The following is a 15,313-nucleotide window of genomic DNA, read 5'->3' on the forward strand; positions in this document are numbered from 1 at the left end:
CAAATGCGCACCAGCGAGATGGTGGGTTTTTCTTCTAACCCGGGAAAGCAATCGCACCGTACCGTACACCGTAGCACAACCGAACGCGTGCGCCAGAAGAGGAGCGCAAGCACAAGCGCAACAAATTTTCATCATATTCAATTCAAAAACCTTTCCCCGTTTACCCCTTCTTCCACTCCTCGCGCCCAAAAAGGATTCGTTTTTCGCCACAGAAAAGATGGTGGTGGCTTTTTTGTGTGTAGCGCCAAGGTGGGTGGGAGGAAGGCGGGAGCATTGGGTGACCGGTGGAAGGAGGTTTATGACGACGGCGGCCACGGTGCGCCTGCGCCGGAATGTGATTTATGTTTTTCATATATGCTGTTCCGTTTCCGAGCTTCCGAGCAGCTCCGAAGCAGCTCCCGAAGCTTCTCGGGGAAGGAGGAAGGAAGAAGAAGCCTTTATAGATATCCCCGCGTGCACACAGACACACCAACACACACACGTACACATTTCTTTGGAGCATTTCAGTGTTTTTACTCTTGTTTTTTTTTTGCAGAGATAATTCTCGGGAAAGCGGTGGAAATGGTTATTATATTTGTACATTGGGATCCTTTTGGGCCCTCCAGTGCAGAGGAGTTGGTGGACAGCCGGGACAAGCGGGATGAATGATTTGGCGAACTTTGCTCGGCTCTGTATGTGTGTGTCTGTGTGTGTATGTGTGTGCACTAGGTGGAAATGTTTTTCTTTTCCACTTCACAGTTGTTTTTTTTCTCCTACGGAAGCTTCCATTTTTGTCTTGCTCTTGGCACAGGTCGCACAGGATCCGGTTCTGATCGTCCGTTTTCGCTTCGCCCCCCCCCCCCCCCTCGGAAAAGCAAGCATACGGACTACATACATACGTATATATACACATTCGTGGAGAGGTCCACCTGGGAAAATCTGGGAAAAACCGTTACCATGTTGCCACGTACAAGATGCCACCTTTTTTGTTCTGCGAAAACTCCGCACCACCTCTCCTTACGTCCCGATCAGCGTCCACCGAGGTGGTTAATGGGTGGAAAAACAATGTTGATGGTGTGTTTTGCTTCCATCGCTCACCAGCCAACATCGTTCGAAACGGACGCAAAACAAACCGTCACCTGACCGCAACCACATCCGAAGACAGGCTCCAGCAACCTCTGCCTGTGTGTGTGTGTGTGTGGGTTGTAGGAACAGTTACTCATCATATCTCGCACCGAATCGACTTTAGGAGAGCATCGTCCTTCGGTATGGTCCCATGCATCTCGACCTCAGAAACGGAAGAGAAAGAGCAATCATGGCCGTGAAAGGACACCGCGTGCGGGAGCAAACTGCATCGAGAACTCTGTGTGTGTGTTCTCACCGAAGCTGTTCTCGCCGTCTGCTCCGAGTGTGTGTGTGTGTTTGAGGGTACAGGTGTTTGTAATGACGCGCGCGCTGGATTCGAATCCACTCCACTCCACCGGACACTTATATACCCGGAGAAATGGTATAAAATATGATATGATATAATGTGATGGTAGACACGCCTCTTGGCGGGAATATTACAGCGAGAGCCGTGTCGGGGCGAGCGATAAGAGCCAGATCGTGTCGCGTGGAGATAGCTTTGGCTTGGGAGAAGAAGGAGCAGCAGGTTGTGCGGTGCACTTACAGGTGGGTTGGTGCAAAGAAGTTCGCGTACTCGTTTTTGTATCTCTCCGTGCTATCATAATATTTGGATGACTTCATTCTGGGGAGGTGTTGCTTTTGGGCGTTTTCATCGAACATATAACACTTTAGGTGTATTTTTTTGTAATAAAAAAACGTTATATCAAACAAAATCCCATTCAATTAAACTTTATCCCAGGCTGGGTCGCCCGCATGATCGTATGGCGTTCTGATAAAGGGGTTTTTTCCATTCCCCTGAAGCACTTGAATCGAGACAGTTTTTCGTCCCTTGAAAATGCTTCAAGATCCATACAAAAAAGTGCTCACTTGGGAAGGAAAAAGTGGAGCAAAAAAAGTGTCCCGTTTTAGTGCTACTTTTTTTTTGTCTTCCTGGGAATGCTTTCGGGTTTTGCCCAGCTTTTCTCTATGCAACCTCGCAAACGCGCGAATAAAACAGAAGCGCTCCATAATCCGTGATAAACGAAACACGAGTGTTGTCCTGTGGCACACACACACACACGCACGCAAAAAAGGAAAACACTCACGACGTCATGAAAAACAGTGGGTTTATAAAAAAAAGCAAATCCTTTTGCCATATGGGAAGCCTTCGGGAGCTCCAGATCGATCGATTGAGAAGAGAGACAGGGATATTAACAAAAAAACAAATACAGAAGGTACCAATTGGCACAAACAGCTCGTACCGTAAGCTCGCACATGAAGGTGTACCGATGTAAAGTGAATGGCCTTTCACAATTTTCACCATACGTTTTTTTTCTCTGCCAACGTTCTGCCACTTCACGTGATGTAAAAACGATGTTACGATGACTATTTTTATGCCATCAGAAGAAAAATCGAGATTGAATTGCGTTGGAGCGGCTTTGGTTTTGTCTTTTTTTTTACAAATCTCCAATATTTTTAATTGAATTTGAAAAGTTCATTCCCACTTCGGGTTTCTGGCAGCTCGGGGCCAGTAAAAAAAGGCTAAGAATACATTTTATACCTCAACCAGTGTAAATGGTGTCGGTTTTTGTACTCCACCCAAAGCTAGACGCACTTTATCGGTTCCATTTGTTCCGTGTGTTGCCAGAGTTTCAAAAAGGCCAGAATATATATTGCCCACCATCTGGCCCCTACGAGAGAGAGAGAGAGAGAGAGTGAATGAGTGCTCTCAAAGCGCCCGGCCCGGCCATAAAGCCATAAAAAGTGGAACAACGATTGACACCTTCTTCAAACGCGCCCGAGCGAGCGATCAAAAAGTTTCAAATTTTATGACTTTTCACCAGGCCCGCCAGCTGTCGCGGAAGGAGCCAACACTTGGGTCTGTCCGGGGCTGGGACAAAATTGACTAATAGACATCTCCCCGGTTAAATATCCATAAATCTATTTCCGAGCAGCGAGCGGAAGAGTGAAGGTTTTTCGATGCTGGATGGAAATTGTCACAGGAATCACCGAGGAGGTGATCGCGGATTTGTAACCGAGGCCGCCTAGGAACGACATCCGACCTAATAGCGACCTGAAACTAAAAACAAACACCAATCCAATTGTGGTACCCTTGCCGACTAAAGGCTTTTTTTTGTTGCTTCTTTTCGGTAACGACGCATCCGAATACGGAGTGAGTTTAGTGAAATGATATATGGTTGCTCATAAAATGTCAAACAACCCGGTCTGTTTCTAAACCGGGGGCAAATTAGTCCGGATGCTGAAAAACAATAATCCATCCTTTCGCTTTAAGTCCTGCTTGGGGGGGGGGGACCTTTCCACCCCGAGGTGCGTTAAGTGATACAGCAAATGGAAAACAAAACGAGCGTGGTGAGACGGGTTGACTCTTTAAGATCCGGGGATGTCATGTCGATGACACACCGGTGTACAATGCCGCACAGTTGTCAGTTGATGGAGGCATCCCCCGGTTTGTTCAAGCAGGCCATAATCCGATCGATTATTATTATGACTTTCTTAATTTCCATCTGTAAAACCCTTTCTCGAGCTTCCGTTTTTGTTTGCCCACACTTCGGTCGACCGGGGTTAATGAGTACAGACACCGCACATACATGCAGACACAACGTCAGTGAAAGAGGCCTGTCATCACGCCTGTCTTGTAACGAGGCGTGTTGCGCCTGTCAAGCGTGACAGCTGAACCGCATCAATCATAAACACGCGCAAAGATCAAACTGCAACTAACCGCGCGCGCACGACACTAAACGATTTAATAGAACGCTCTTAACGATGCTCCGCTGAAGGAAACGGATGGAGAGAGCGAAAAAAAGGAAGGGGAAAAAATGAATGCTGATAATGATGTTGAAGCCATGTTGGAACACGGTGAGCGCGTTTTTGGGGAGCATCCAGAAACACGTGTGCCGTATTATGAGTTTTATTACGGCTCATTTATTAGTCGCTACTGCACGCGGTGGAATTTGATGTTTGTTTGTACTTTCTAATGGTGTGCTGCATTCATGTGTGTGTGTTTTTTTTGGTATGTTGTTCATGCAAATGTGAGACATATTTCATAACGTTAATAACTCCCGTACAGAAGGTTCTGATCTAATTGCTGCACGAGTAATGCAAGCTATTCTCTAGCTAGAGTGGTAAGAATTTCTTCCCTTAATTTCCCCATTTCTACACATTGTGGAAACAGCGTCTTCGGCTAGAAAGCATTGCCCCATTAGCGATAGTTATGGCGTTTTATAATAACCGTAAGCCGACACCCGAAGGGCCGAAGGGATGCGCGGCACGTCGCAGCAATAGCGTGGAGAGCGCAAAGTATAAATACGAACGCTTCGCTAGCTGCGTTTTCCATACCCACCAAATCCAACATCGCACCTTCGCTCCCTTCCCAGCCGGTCGGCACTATTAATAGCGGAAGCGGAATTTGAAGAATAGACGCATCTTCCCTGGCCGCCGTCCCTGTGCAGACACAATGCTGCTAAGAAAGTGGAAAACTGCTGCCGCCCCTTTCTCTTCGCATTGTTTACTATTTTTGATTTAGTAACACACTACCACCGGGTCGCCCGATGTCGCTCATATGTGTCATCTTGACGGGGTTTGCCGCGCTCGCTAAGCGTTGCCACGCGTCATCCCGGGGGCCAATATTGCCGTTTCATTCCCCTTGCGCAGGTTTCACCACACCACTACATCGCTGTGACAGTGAGGTTGTCGACGATTTGTCCACAGCCTGCTGATTGAGCTGCTGCTGTGGGGAGGAGAAGCAGCAGCCGCATCTGATGATGCTGCAGCATAAACAATAACAAAACACGACTTGCCACTCCGCTCCAGCTGTCAAATAATTCACCCCCAAAGGCCTGCACTTTGTGAGCAGCAATTTTTGAGGTTTTAGGTGGAGGTCAAGGAGCGTTGTGTTCGGTGTTTCATAGAGCGGAGAAATGCGCCATCCCCCTGCCTGCGAAGAGGGGCAAGAGGTTAACCACCGAAAGGTTAACCTTTACCGTTGTTGCCGTGCACCGCGACATTAATGCCTGTCGGATCGGTTTTCTCCCGGACACACCGGAGTGGCAGAGTTCCAGTATTCATTTGCATTTGGGAAATTTAAAACTGTTCTCCCAAACAAATGCTCCTCTGTCAGACAAACTTTTTGACGTTTGCAACCGTTCACCGTCACCCTCGTGCCGGTACGTTTCCTAGGCAACGCGCGGAAGCTTCAATTATCTCGTCACACTTACCAGAACCAGAACACTCGTGGCGGAGTGTGAGGAAATTTCATTAGACTAGAAAATTATTACCATATAAAAGCGAATCCAGCCGAAACAAAAAAGGGTGCACCAGATGAGTCCTTTGTTTTTGCCTTTGCTAGTCCAACCATTATCTGCCGTTACAAAATAAAAGACGCGAAACGGGGGAAACAATTCAATCGATGACGAGACAACAAAAAAGGTAAGACAACGTTTGGGAGAAGTATTGATAATTGCCGGAAATATTTGAAGCACTTCAGAAGTATTCTCCCTTTCTTTTTGTTTTGAGGAGAAAAAAACACTTCGCAATATGCGGGAAACTCGCAACGAAATGTTCAGCCCACAAAAGTTCAACTGCTTCAACCTTTACGCTGCTAAATTAACAGTAAAACGATCTTCCTAACAAGTTGACGTGTGAATGGAGGAAATGGTGTGTGTGTGTGTGCGCGTTTGACTCTATGACAGCGTGTGGGGGCTTGTAACCCCTTCACTCATATGGTGTGATGCGCCCCCACCGAGTACCACGTGGTAAGTGCGTGTTTAGCTGCATTATTAACACTCGAACGATTATTCGCACGCCCGGCAGCACACGCGAGAGGGAGGTCCTTTGGTTGGTGCTTCGTTTTAGTTTTTTTATCGCCATCCCACCATCCCGAACCATCAAATTGCAATAATGCATAATTAAAATCGTCATAATTTGCTACTTCCCCTTGCGTAGCCGAGGTGAGTGAAATTAACAAGACGTGGGTGCAATTTGGGTGCTCTTTGTTTCAATCTAAGATAAGAAACGCGTTTGGTATGCATTGTTTACAAGCAATTAAATGGAGGTTTGGAAGCGGCTCTTGATAGATGTTTATCGCGGGGTGGGTGAAATCAATTTAAACGGTTTTGTTCAAATTTGAATCACGTTTATCATAAAAAATAGGGTTAATTTTTTGAGGTTGAAATAATGGTTTGCTTCATGCTCTTCATTCTTTTTAACTGATTTCTATTGTGCACTAAAATTGATAAAGAGAATCACTAACACTTTTGAACACTTTTTCTCCCTTTTTTATTATTCAGTATTTTATTGTAATATTTAAGTTAAAATGAGATTAACAGAAATATATTTAAACAACATTCCATGGAACTCAACCGTATTCATTTTCAAACATATTTAAATTAAACATTCAAAACCCAGCAACATTTATGCCAAATATTTAATAGTTTATATTAGCTTTTAACTATCTTTAATTGTTTAACTTTATTTATTTTAAAATGAACAAAATGTATAACATTTCGATTCTTGATGTAATTTTACCAATTCTATTCGCAAATGGCTTTTAAATGTTATGTCAAATCTTATGTAAAAAATAGTACATTATTTTCAATTTTCACAGTTTCATTTAAGAATATTATGCTGAATGTTTAAAACAAAACCTTATAATATTAAAATTGCATTGCTTCACAAGCACAATGGATCAAAACATATCTGGATATTGAAATATATCATCAAAAGACCTTGGACATACCCTTTATCTCCAAAAGCTTTTGCTCTTTGACTGTATTTTGTGATTGTAGCATGCAAATCTCATGTCACTCAAACGCAACCCGAGAAAGACAATTATCTAATGCCATTTTACGCCCAAATAGCAGAGATAGCCCTCAGCTTCATCCGCAAAACCAGCCTCAGTTCTACAGATTTCGCCAGCGAGTTGTCAAAAATAATTATATGATGCTATGCATTCACCAAAAATGCTGCAGCGATTTGAAACGATAATGATTTTATAATATTCATAATCATGGGTGACGGTTGCCGCCGAAGCACGCCAAATCGTGAGGGCAGTCCTTTTTTCGTCAATTTCAAGCCAAAAATCTGCGCTGCGCAAAGTGCAAAACGAAACCGAAAGTCGCTTGTGAATCGCTTTTAGACTCGCGTTATATCTGCAGCTTCTTCCCTTTTTTTGTTTTGCTGTTTTGTATCAGACAGACAGAAAACGCTTAAAGGGATAAGGAAATTTTGAGCATCTGAGCTTTGTGACGTGGTAACTGAATGGTTTCTGAACGGGGCTTGGTGCAATGGCCGGCCTATGATTTTGGTATCAATTTTGACTGATCAAATGCCCACACAGCTAAGTGGCTGCGCTGTGTTCGCCCGTGTAAAGGGTAGAATTATAGCGGGAAGAAGCTGATAAGTTCTGCAAGAAGAATGATACTTGCAATTGCATCAAAGTGGAAACACACGCACACACACACAAACGCATCGACAAAGATTTAACTCAGGCGCACATTATTTTGTCAGAGTGCCGTAAAAGCAAACAGCCCCGAACCGTTCCCCTAGATAGATGAAGAGTCAACCGAGAGGAGGAAGGGACAGAGCACAGGCCAACCCAGCTTCGGGGGTCCGTAAAATCGGAAGCAGAAAGGACAAACTTTTCCGCTCAGCTAGAGGAATGAAAACAAAGCACCATCACAAAGAACCCCAGGAAAAAAAACACCACTCACCTTCCACTCCACATCGAAATGTAATAATTAAAGTGTCGTCTTCGAACAAAACTTATCCCATTTCAGAGAAAACCCTCTCAAGGCCAGCCCACACGTTTCCCGTTCCCGTGCCCGTTTGTCGCCGGATGTCTGCCGTCGCAATGCAAACTTTTCGGCAAAATTGCAGCAAAATTTTAATTTCATGCTTGTTGACTGCACATGCTGCTACCGTTCTGGGCAGATGATTGTACCCGAGCCACTCGGGCCACTCGGGCCACTCGGGTCGGAGCGGTGACGCCTCCCTGCCCAAAAGAACTTGATGCACCTACCCGCCCTGGGGGTGCTTGAGGAAGCGAAAATGAACATGCATAAATTTCGTCCAAGTGCAAGTGATAAGATTAATTTCTTCGAACCTTGCGTCAACCGGCAGCAGCAGCAGCAGCGGCAGTGGCACCCAAATCTTGTCCAAAACTTCCGTCCTTTGGATGTCTTTTTTTGCCTTCGAAATTTTTGAGGCGGTCTAAAGTTCAGTTTCCGTTCCTGTGAGCAACTCCCATTGCACCATTCGGACCATTCAAATACGAATGATATAAAATCGTGCATATCTTTAATGTTATCCGATTTCTAGTTGCTTCTCTAGAGTTGAAAGTTTTGCAAAAGGTTGGAAATCGTTCCAAAGTAACTGTATTCTTCGTGTTTTCCCATGGATCCATTTCTACATCCGCACACGCAACGAAGGGGAAATTTGGAAATTGTCGCTATTACTGTTGTTTGTCATTAAAATCCATTTTACGAGAGTGTATTCGTCGGAGTCAGTTTACCCTGTTTGCCTTCCCCGACACACACAGGTCAAATACACGGTCACACGCGGACTTTCAGTGTCCACCGGTGTTCGTGGAAATCCGAAAACTTTAATTACCACAAACGCTTAGCTAGCGTTACTTCATAACCTATCGATAGGCCGGGCCCATCGTTTCCAGCCGACCAATCCATTAGGAAACGTTCGGAGGACGGTCGACAACTTATCGTGCGGAGGTTTTCCCACCAACTTTTCTATTCACCTCTATCGTCCGTATCCATCTTAGGCGGCGCGCCGCCGATCTATTCGTTCGATCGGTTGTGTGAAGGTTATGTTTATTGTTGAAACCACTCGCTCCCCGCAAACGAAACGGCGGTGAGGAAATGTAGTATTGTTTTATTTCGTTTTCGCTGAAACAAGGCATACATACTTCGCCTGAGAAACTCCTTTCCACAACTGAACGGCCGGTACGAACTTTGTGCCCGGGCCATATTAGATACCAATAAAAATCGCATCAATGTCCCCGCGATAATCTCGCCCAATTTCGGAGCTTCAAAAGCGCGATAGTTCCTCAAAATAATTAAGTTCCTTTTGCCGTACGAAAGCTTTATTCCGCTCGTTCCCAAGCCGAAATGTTCGAAATGTCTTCCTTTGTACGGTGACGGTGGGAACACGCTCCTACTGTGGTGCTGGATTTGATTGACGATTGTCACATCGTTCCGCAGACGTGATACGTCCATCGTTGACATCGTTGTTCCCAGCAGTAACAACAAAAAAACTAAGACTGAAGGAGGGAATTGGTTGCTTTTGAATATATTAGCTAATAAATTTCGTCAAGCGACGAACCTTGCTGCCTACCACGACCATTGCTTCATACGGCGATTTTTACCGCAAAGAAAACAGAAAGCAAAACAAACAACGACTGCTTGGAAGCACTTTTTTGATATTCTTCAAACGTTTCCATATACAAAAAAAAGACGTCAAGCACGTCAACACTTCTCGCCAGGGCCACTCTTTCTGTCTATATGCGCTGTGACTGGAATGGTGGATTCAATAAATTTCCCGTTTATAAGAAAAAATCATAAAAAGTGGACGTTTCTGACTGACAAATCTGACCGGGGCATGATCGGGCAGAGCCTATGGGCGAAATGTGCGTGAGAGACAGCGCTTGGGAAGCAGTTCGCCCAGTGTGACCTTCGGTATGGAGTAGCAACACCATTCTAAATGGTGTGAACATAGGCAATTTAGAATTCACATACACATGGGCTGGGCGATTTTTCGATATCTCTCTTTTTTGTGTGTATGTGCTTTATACACCTATGGGAATCGTTGGTCTCGCGAGCTTTCATTGCATGCCGTGCGTAGTGAGAAGTAGAACGAAAAGAACGATTTTAATGCTGGAACGATTGGAGTTTCTTTATAGGGTACCAATAAGTTTTCTAATGTTGCTTCAATTCTTTGCGTCTCAGAGACCTCCATTCATTTCTTCATTGATTATCCTCCTTGATCATATCAGCGGCCTTCTCCCCGATCAGATAGCTCATGGCACACGTATGCGCGGACGGTGGCTCTGGAATAATGCTCACATCAGCCACCCTCAGCCGACCAATTCCACGAACACGCAGCCGAGGATCAACCACCGCATCAGGATCGCCAACTGGGCCCATCGAACACGTGGACACCTGATGCTGGAAAGTCGCTGTCTGTCTACGTACATGACACCGCCAGTAGTCGTCCGAATTGAACTCAAACTCCTCACATCCCGGCAAAGGCCGGTTGTAAAGCTCAATGCCCAACCGCTGTAAAGGCTCCGCCTCAGCAATCCTCAACACTTCCCTGATCGAGTACACAAGCGCTTCCACATCGCGCTCATCCTCAAAGTATTGATAATGGAACACGGGATGATGGAATGGGTTACGCGACTTCAGCTCCACCCTACCTACGGTGTGCGTTTTCATAAGCATTGGTAAGAACATAAAGTTCCGCACACCCACCAGCGGTCCGTAGTAGTCGCGTATAAGCGCCTCCGGCAACCGGTACGCAGTGCGCAACCCGATCGATGAGTCAAAGCTCATCGAACCGAACGCTTGCATGACCTCAACGTCGGGTAGGTCTGGGTCGGGATCGCTAGCGAAAGGAGACTTCACGTACAGCAAGCTTTCGATCGAGTTCGATGTTAACGGACCAGTCCCGTTGCGAAAGCGTACGATCTCGTCGAGTGTTAGGAACTGTTCCAGGTTGAGCAGGTTCTGTTCTGCAGGGGATCCGTTGCGCATTGTGAAGATAGGTCCAAAGACACCACCATGCTCGTACACTCGCCGCCCAACGGGAAGATCTTGAAGAACGCGTATTCCGTGCTGTTGCAGATGAGCCGCGGGGCCGATTCCTGAGTTCATGAGAAGCTTCGGTGTCTCGAACGCTCCAGCGGAGAGGATCACTTCCCGCCTAGCACGCACTGTGTGATAGCGTTTGTTCTTGGTAAATCGGACTCCGGTGGCTTCCTTGGTATCTATAATGTGAAACAGAAAGCCAAATATAGTTTTGGAAGCTTTGAATACCTCTCCTTCATCTTACCTTCATTGAAGAGTATCTGCGTTGCCCACGATCGCGTGGATATATGCAGATTCGGTCGATGACGCACATCCTTCAGATAGGCCGTTCCAGCCGTCACCCGATGTCCTTTCTTCGAGTGTGCCTGCAAGAACGAAACGCCTAGAATGTCTCCAGCATTGTAGTCCAGGTACGGATAACCAGATTGTGCCGCACTCGCCACGAACGCCTTGGCCACTTCCGATCTGAACGGACAGTCCTCCACCGACACTCGGCCACTCTTCCCGTGGGCTCCATTCTCATCAAAATCCTTCACATTGGCATGCTCAATCTTTTTGTAGTACGGCAATACATCCTCCCAACTCCAACCCTCCATACCGGCACGGGCCCAATTGTCAAAGTCGCGCCTGTTGCCACGCGTGTAGATGATGTTGTTAATTATCGACGATCCACCAACACCTCGCCCATGCGTCCAGCTGCACTTACGATCGGTTAACCCAAGGCAGCCGTACTTCTGACGCTTCGTCTCGTATCCGAAACTGTAGTCCGACGCCATCAGCATTGGCCCAAGCATGGGCGGTTCCGAAAAGGCAGGTCGTTCGCCACGACGCAGCTCCAGAATCAACACCGACACGGAAGGATCCTCAGACAGACGATTCGCCAGCACACAGCCAGCCGGTCCGGCACCAACGATCACGTAATCGTACACTTTTCTTAGCTGAGGGTTTCCATAATCGATTTCGTTCATTTCACCTATCATTGTCGCAAGGCTACTTAGTACACGAGGATTCAGAGTACCGCACACTAGCCAGCAACAGTAACACAGCACTTGAAAGACAACGATCCAGCGCATCATTGTGCGTGCAAACTTGAACGTTTCCTCCACAAAACTAACCGATCTTCACACCAGCAGATCACAGAATGTTCTAACCGGAGCACATGCAGATCCTAATAAATAGAGAATCAGGAGCTAATGGGATTCTGGATGATTCGAAACCGGTTAACTCGCTTGCGCCAGAGCCAGTCAAAATGCATTTCTGGAGAGGCGACACAGCCGCAGCCCTATATATGCAATATTTTGTTTTTGTTGTGACGCTTCCCTCACTCGATACACTTGTTTGTCTCGCACGAGCAGCGCTTAGATCATTAACCTCGGGTAAACCTGCGGCACGTGCGGTATTAATGATGTTTTGTCGACGAATATGTTTCGCTCTCCCTTTTCATTGATGCTTTCTTGATATTTCGGTCTCTTCGCTAATAAATTGAGCAAATGGACCGGTTAGGGGATGGGAGACGGGAAAGCATCTGGAGACATTTATTGTTTTGTTTTGCTGGATGATCTTAACGTTTGTGCTGATATAAGCCTATTTTCTGGTAGCTTTAACAATCTCATTCTACTACAGAGATGTGAACTAAGGCAAATTGTCGAACTGGAAGGTGATGTTAATAATTTAAAAAATAAAACAAATATTAGTATAAGCTTAGTATTGTATTCATCTCGTTGTCCAATAATGGTAATTCAAAGTCAGCTTAGTGATCCTCCTGATTCCAAGAGTTTGTTTTTTTACAATAAGCAGCTCTACAGAAAAACTTTGGAATACTATGAAGATTCATCATTCAAAAAGAAATCTAATGTATCAAAATGAAAAAATACAATAGATTAGAATATATTGCGTTCACATTGATTTGAGTGCTGAAAATTAGCTATTATTGCAATTACCTTTACATAATTTGACTTAAAGTCATAATGTTTTACAGTTATTTTATTGCTCGATTTAGGTTGTTGAAAGTATACCAACTAGTTTTTCGACAGCTGCTTGAGTTTATTATTTAGCTAGTTAGTTGCATCTTAAATTACCCATAGACATCTTCTCCCCATTATGTCATTGATTATCCTCCTTGATCATATCAGCTGCCTTCTCCCCAATCAGATAGCTCATGGCACACGTATGTGCGGACGGTGGCTCTGGAATAATGCTCACATCAGCCACCCTCAGCCGACCAATTCCACGAACACGCAGCCGAGGATCAACCACCGCATCAGGATCACCAACTGGGCCCATCCGACATGTCGACACTTGATGCTGAAACGTCGTCGTCTGCGTACGCACATGACACCGCCAGTAGTCATCCGAATTAAAAACAAAACCCTCACACCCCGGAACAGGCCGGTTATAAAGCTCAATGCCCAGCCGCTGTAAAGGTTCCGCCTCAGCAATCCTCAACACTTCCCTGATCGAGTACACAAGCGCTTCAACATCGCGCTCATCCTCAAAGTATTGATAATGGAACACGGGATGATGGAATGGGTTACGTGATTTCAGTTCCACTCTACCAACGGTGTGCGTTTTCATAAGCATTGGTAAGAACATAAAGTTCCGCACACCCATCAACGGTCCGTAGTAGTCACGCTTAAGCGCTTCCGGTAACCGGTACACAATACTCGTCGAGATCGAAGAATCAAAGCTCATGGAGACAAACGATTGCATGACCTCAACGTCGGGTAGGTCTGGGTCGGGGTCGCTGGCGAAAGGGGACTTCACGTACAGTAGGCTTTCGATTGAATTTGAAGTTAGTGGACCAGTCCCGTTGCGAAAGCGTAGAATTTCATCCAGCGTAAGAACCTGTTCTAGACTGAGCAGGTTCTGTTCCGCAGGGGATCCGTTGCGCATTGTGAAGATAGGTCCAAATGCTCCACCATGCTCGTACACTCGCCGTCCAACGGGAAGATCTTGAAGAACGCGTATTCCGTGCTGTTGCAGGTGAGCCGCGGGGCCGATTCCTGAGTTCATGAGAAGCTTCGGTGTCTCGAACGCTCCAGCGGAGAGGATCACTTCCCGTCTAGCACGCACCGTGTGATAGCGTTTGTTCTTGGTAAATCGGACTCCCGTAGCTTCCTTGCTGTCTGTAAAGCATATACAAAAATAACCAAATATAATTCTGAAACGATTGAATTTTGCACCTCCGTCTTACCTTCTTTGAAGAGTATCTGCGTTGCCCACGATCGCGTGGATATATGCAGATTCGGTCGATGACGCACATCCTTCAGATAGGCCGTTCCAGCCGTCACCCGATGACCTCTCTTCGAGTGTGCCTGCAGAAACGAAACGCCTAGATTGTCTCCAGCATTGTAGTCCAGGTACGGATAACCAGATTGTGCCGCACTCGCCACGAACGCCTTGGCCACTTCCGACCTGAACGGACAGTCCTCCACCGACACTCGGCCACTCTTCCCGTGGGCTCCATTCTCATCAAAATCCTTCACATTGGCATGCTCAATCTTTTTGTAGTACGGCAATACATCCTTCCAACTCCAACCCTCCATACCGGCACGGGCCCAATTGTCAAAGTCGCGCCTGTTGCCACGCGTGTAGATGATGTTGTTAATTATCGACGAGCCACCAACACCTCGCCCATGCGTCCAGCTGCACTTACGATCGGTTAACCCGAGGCAACCGTACTTCTGGCGCTCCGTCTCGTACCCGAAACTGTAGTCAGACCCCATCAGCATTGGGCCAAGCATGGGCGGCTCAGCAAAGGCTGGTCGTTCGCCACGACCCAGCTCTAGAATCAACACCGACACGGAAGGATCCTCAGACAGACGATTCGCCAGCACACAGCCAGCCGGTCCGGCACCAACGATCACGTAATCGTACACTTTTCTTAGCTGAGGGTTTCCATAATCGATTTCGTTCATTTCGTCTATCATCTCCGTGAGGCTGTTAAGAACACGAGGATCCAGAGTACCGCACACTAGCCAGCAACAGCAACACAACACTTGAAAGACAACGATCCAGCGCATCATTGTGCGTGCAAACTTGAACGTTTCCTCCACAAAACTAACCGATCTTTACTCCAGCAGATCCTGGAACGTTCTGACCGGGTCACACGTAAATCTCAATAAATATAGAACCATGAACTAACGGGATGCCTCGGAACCGGTTAACTCGCCAGCACCAGAACCAGTTAAAATGCGTGGCTAAAGAGACGCCACAGTTCGTGCCCTATATTTGCAAATTTTTTGTGACGTTTCCCTCACTGGATACACCTGTTCGTCTCACAAGAACTGCGCTTCGATCATTAACCTCAGGTTCATGTATGATGGAGTGTTGGTGATGTTTTTTTTTGTTTTTTTGTTAAAAGTTTGGTTTTTGCCTTCGCTCCATTAAAGCCT

General features: G+C 46.2%; 2 protein-coding genes across 2 annotated transcripts; both read right to left on the reverse strand.

Moving 5' to 3' along the window:
• Window positions 1-9,210: 9,210 nt before the first annotated feature.
• On the reverse strand, window positions 9,211-12,151 carry LOC3291991 (glucose dehydrogenase [FAD, quinone]). Its single transcript, XM_559704.3, has 2 exons — window positions 11,164-12,151; window positions 9,211-11,098 (listed from the first exon to the last, which is right to left on the reverse strand). The coding sequence occupies exons 1-2, from the start codon at window positions 11,993-11,995 to the stop codon at window positions 10,077-10,079; spliced, it is 1,854 nt and encodes a 617-aa protein (XP_559704.3). The 5' UTR covers window positions 11,996-12,151; the 3' UTR covers window positions 9,211-10,076.
• A 461-nt stretch (window positions 12,152-12,612) lies between these two features.
• On the reverse strand, window positions 12,613-14,992 carry LOC1271369 (glucose dehydrogenase [FAD, quinone]). The gene is made up of 2 exons (XM_310150.5): window positions 14,113-14,992; window positions 12,613-14,044 (listed from the first exon to the last, which is right to left on the reverse strand). The coding sequence occupies exons 1-2, from the start codon at window positions 14,942-14,944 to the stop codon at window positions 13,023-13,025; spliced, it is 1,854 nt and encodes a 617-aa protein (XP_310150.5). The 5' UTR covers window positions 14,945-14,992; the 3' UTR covers window positions 12,613-13,022.
• Window positions 14,993-15,313: the final 321 nt, after the last annotated feature.

Source organism: Anopheles gambiae, chromosome 3 (assembly GCF_943734735.2).
Source record: "Anopheles gambiae chromosome 3, idAnoGambNW_F1_1, whole genome shotgun sequence".
Classification (NCBI taxonomy): domain Eukaryota; kingdom Metazoa; phylum Arthropoda; class Insecta; order Diptera; family Culicidae; genus Anopheles; species Anopheles gambiae.

What these genes read in the sequence shown, in the direction of transcription:
- LOC1271369 (XM_310150.5), bottom strand. Translation starts at nt 14,944, where the DNA reads ATGATGCGCTGGATCGTTGTCTTTCAAGTGTTGTGTTGCTGTTGCTGG. An exon ending in GCAGATACTCTTCAAAGAAG is followed by an intron (nt 14,045 to 14,112) that starts GTAAGACGGAGG and finishes TATGCTTTACAG; the next exon opens with ACAGCAAGGAAGCTACGGGA.
- LOC3291991 (XM_559704.3), bottom strand. Translation starts at nt 11,995, where the DNA reads ATGATGCGCTGGATCGTTGTCTTTCAAGTGCTGTGTTACTGTTGCTGG. An exon ending in GCAGATACTCTTCAATGAAG is followed by an intron (nt 11,099 to 11,163) that starts GTAAGATGAAGG and finishes TTCACATTATAG; the next exon opens with ATACCAAGGAAGCCACCGGA.